The 3168-nt window shown below is 36.9% G+C and overlaps 1 protein-coding gene across 1 annotated transcript; it reads right to left on the minus strand.

The window, feature by feature from the left end:
* Nucleotides 1-1925: 1925 nt before the first annotated feature.
* On the minus strand, nt 1926-2663 carry LOC141405449 (uncharacterized). The gene is made up of 3 exons (XM_073989756.1): nt 2602-2663; nt 2195-2533; nt 1926-2126 (listed from the first exon to the last, which is right to left on the minus strand). The coding sequence occupies exons 1-3, from the start codon at nt 2656-2658 to the stop codon at nt 1926-1928; spliced, it is 597 nt and encodes a 198-aa protein (XP_073845857.1). The 5' UTR covers nt 2659-2663.
* Between the last annotated feature and the right edge of the window lie 505 nt (nt 2664-3168).

The following is a 3168-nucleotide window of genomic DNA, read 5'->3' on the forward strand; positions in this document are numbered from 1 at the left end:
CTAATTCCACAGCCACGCTGTTCACCACATGGACGGCTGAGATGAGGCTCCCACTGAACATATTGGTCGATGGTGCACTGATTCCGACCACCAACTACCCTAAAATACTGGGTGTAACGTTCGATAGCATGTTCAAGTCGTCCGCGCATGCCACAGCTATTTGCAATAAGATCAGAAGTAGGAACAAGGTTCTCAAGTCGCTGGCCGGCAGCACTTGGGGTGCTGATAAAGAAACCTTGTTGACCACCTACAATGCAATAGGCCGGTCTGTGGTAAGCTATGCGGCGCCAGCGTGGTCCGCAAAGGTTAGCGCATCGCAGTGGAAGAAGATTCAAACCTGCCAGAATGCAGCCCTAAGGACTGCAACAGGGTGCCTCCTCATGACACCAGTGGACCATCTTCATGAGGAGGCGAAGGTTTTACCGGTGCGTCAGCACAATAAGATGATGTCGATGCAGTACCTGCTTGGGTGTTACCGCAGTGAGCATCCCTGTCACGATTTAATGGACAGGCGCCCCCCACCCAGGCACGTCAGGAGAGACCTTCATGATCTAGAGAGAGAGGTCCAAAGGTATAAAAGAGAACCGCTAGATCAACGAGCCTATCAGGCAGGCTTGAATCGCATTCACACCAACATGGTTGCGCAAGCAGTACGAAGATACAGTGTGAATGCCGTACTTGGAAACCATCCCCCATCCATCGCAGCAGAAGAACGACAGCTGCCAAGGCAAACACGAGTGGTTTTAGCTCAGTTAAGATCCGGACGATGCAGCCGCCTCAATTCGTATTGGGCCAGAATTGACGCCACGATACCCAACATACGCCCAGCATGTGGATTGGGACCACACGATACTCTGCATTTATTCAACTGCCCAGCTAACCCCACTCACCTGTCTCCTCATTCTTTATGGACGCAACCAGTCCAGGTTGCAGAATTCTTGAGTCTGGATACAGAGGAACTTGATAACTGAAATAATACACGAACGAACATATATGCGTTGCTACAACAACAACAACAAGATACTTGGGTGCAAAAATACAGAGTTCTAGCTAAATTTCTGCGGACGCTAAAGTGATTATAACAGACGGACATGGCTATATCGACTCAGAATTTTATCCTGATCAAGAATGTGCATAGTTTATAGGGTCGCACGTTAATATTCCAATGCGTTTAAAACTTAAAAACAAACTTAATATGCCCCTTATACTATGGTGGAGGGTATAAAAGGTGAAAAACTAAAGCCTGCCTAATAGAAAAAGGGTACTCAGGTGTTCATTGTCATCCGGATTTGGTTAACCACATTAGTTTATATTTCTTATTGTTCAAGCTGTCACAACCATCATGTCCTAAAGATTCAACACACACTGTATCTGTCATTTGTTTTGCATGACAGACAAAGTTTGTTAAAATATTTTATTGTCCTAAAATTCTTGGATATAATTTCGGTTTCGCATGTCAGTGAACCGTAATCCGGTAATTTTTGTTAATTGTCTACTGATAAATTAACCACAAAATTTAATTTTATGCTTGACAAAATTTCAAACATAAATATCCTTAAGTGGCTAACAAATGTATGTGTGTGTGTGTCGGTGTGTTTGATTGGCTGCTTAAAAAGGATGACCTTTTCAAGATGACCGATGACCCTTGTAAGAAATTTGAAGAATTGTGCAAACTAAATCTTATTATTTCGGATAATATGCTTTGAGGTGTTTATTTTTATCTTGAGTTAATTTAAAGTTAATTGGATTTGGAAATATTTTCATGAGACATATTGACGGCAACATATTGAAAAATAGTTGTTAAGTGAAATGGAATAATGACAATGGAACTGCCATATTGTCAATGGAAATTAAAATATGTATATATGTATAACTGCCATTGAAGTATTTATTTATTTAATTTATAAAAAAAAATCAACTCTTTGTTATAATTTTGTATTGGATTTACGATTAACCTTCCGTACAGGTGGTGGTTTCTTTGGCAAGGTAGAGCCTTGTACCACCATTCGGCCAAATAATGCCTTACTTTCATAAAAACCAACGGTGTAGTTGAAACTTATTATTGGTGTATAGGGAGGTAGGGTGTCTTCGGTTAAAATAAAATCCGACATGCTATATAAGATATTCTGAAAGTAAAAACAAAAAGGAATTACTCTTTTTTTGGTAAATACATAACTTCCCTCTGATTACTTACACCTTGTATGGGACAGTTGCATGGCAAATTACTTGACGACATTAGCTCCAGGAATAGCTTTCGTATCATGGGCATTGCTTGTATGCGATCCAATGCCTCACAAATAATCAATTTAATATCAAGAAATGTATATATCTTGGGATCCTTGGCATATTTATAGGTAATTTTAATATCAATCTCTGCATTATCCAGCAACTGACGCTCCAGTATAAAAGCCATGTTCGATGAAAAACGATTGGTGCTTAATTTGGTGACACTGGAATTCATAAATTTTATCGGATGGGTGGCAGCAAGTACAGCTTGCCTATGATATTCAACGTTGAAATTACGTTTTGCTAACTTTTCATAATGGTCTCTTTATTAAATTTGAGAATTTAAAATACGTATTTTGTATAGGGAATACTTACCACATTATTCGCCATGAAATATGTTAATAATAAAAATTGTGCCACGATTTTAAACATTTCAGAAAAACTACAGGAAATACTGATCTATCGCTGATGGCTGTATTGCAAATGTGAGGTTGAATTTCTTGAGTTTATAGTTACAACTATAAATTGTTTTCAATTTTTATTTAAAAATGTCCATTAATTTACATTTAAAGATAACGATAGTTAAACATTGATATGTTTTTATGGAAGCGTGTTGGAGAAACAAATTGTTTTTTAATAGTTTAGCACAATTTATTAGTTGCATTAGTTTTAATAAAAAACCACAACATGTGGGGCATTCCATAACATAAGTTATTATAAATTACAATTAAAAAATAATTTAAAAAATTAAGTTTCAGTGTTTAATTTTGTCACCATTTATAATTTAAATGCAAGCGTTTTATTTCAGATATTCCATCATGAGAAAGAATATATTTATTGAGGCTAAGCGACAAATTATTTCCTAGTTTTAAGTGCATTTCTAAATAAAACACTGAAACTTAATTTATTTTTTAATTATTTTTTATTTTTAACTTTAAAGTA

This window comes from Musca autumnalis, unplaced genomic scaffold (genome assembly GCF_047663935.1).
Source record: "Musca autumnalis isolate F117 unplaced genomic scaffold, ASM4766393v1 scaffold_5, whole genome shotgun sequence".
NCBI lineage: Eukaryota > Metazoa > Arthropoda > Insecta > Diptera > Muscidae > Musca > Musca autumnalis.

Coding starts and splice junctions, on each gene's coding strand:
- LOC141405449 (XM_073989756.1), bottom strand. CDS start 2,658: ATGTTTAAAATCGTGGCACAATTTTTATTATTAACATATTTCATGGCG. Junction 2,534..2,601: donor ATTTCATGGCGAATAATGTG/GTAAGTATTCCC, acceptor CATTATGAAAAG/TTAGCAAAACGTAATTTCAA. Junction 2,127..2,194: donor GCAACTGTCCCATACAAGGT/GTAAGTAATCAG, acceptor TTTTACTTTCAG/AATATCTTATATAGCATGTC.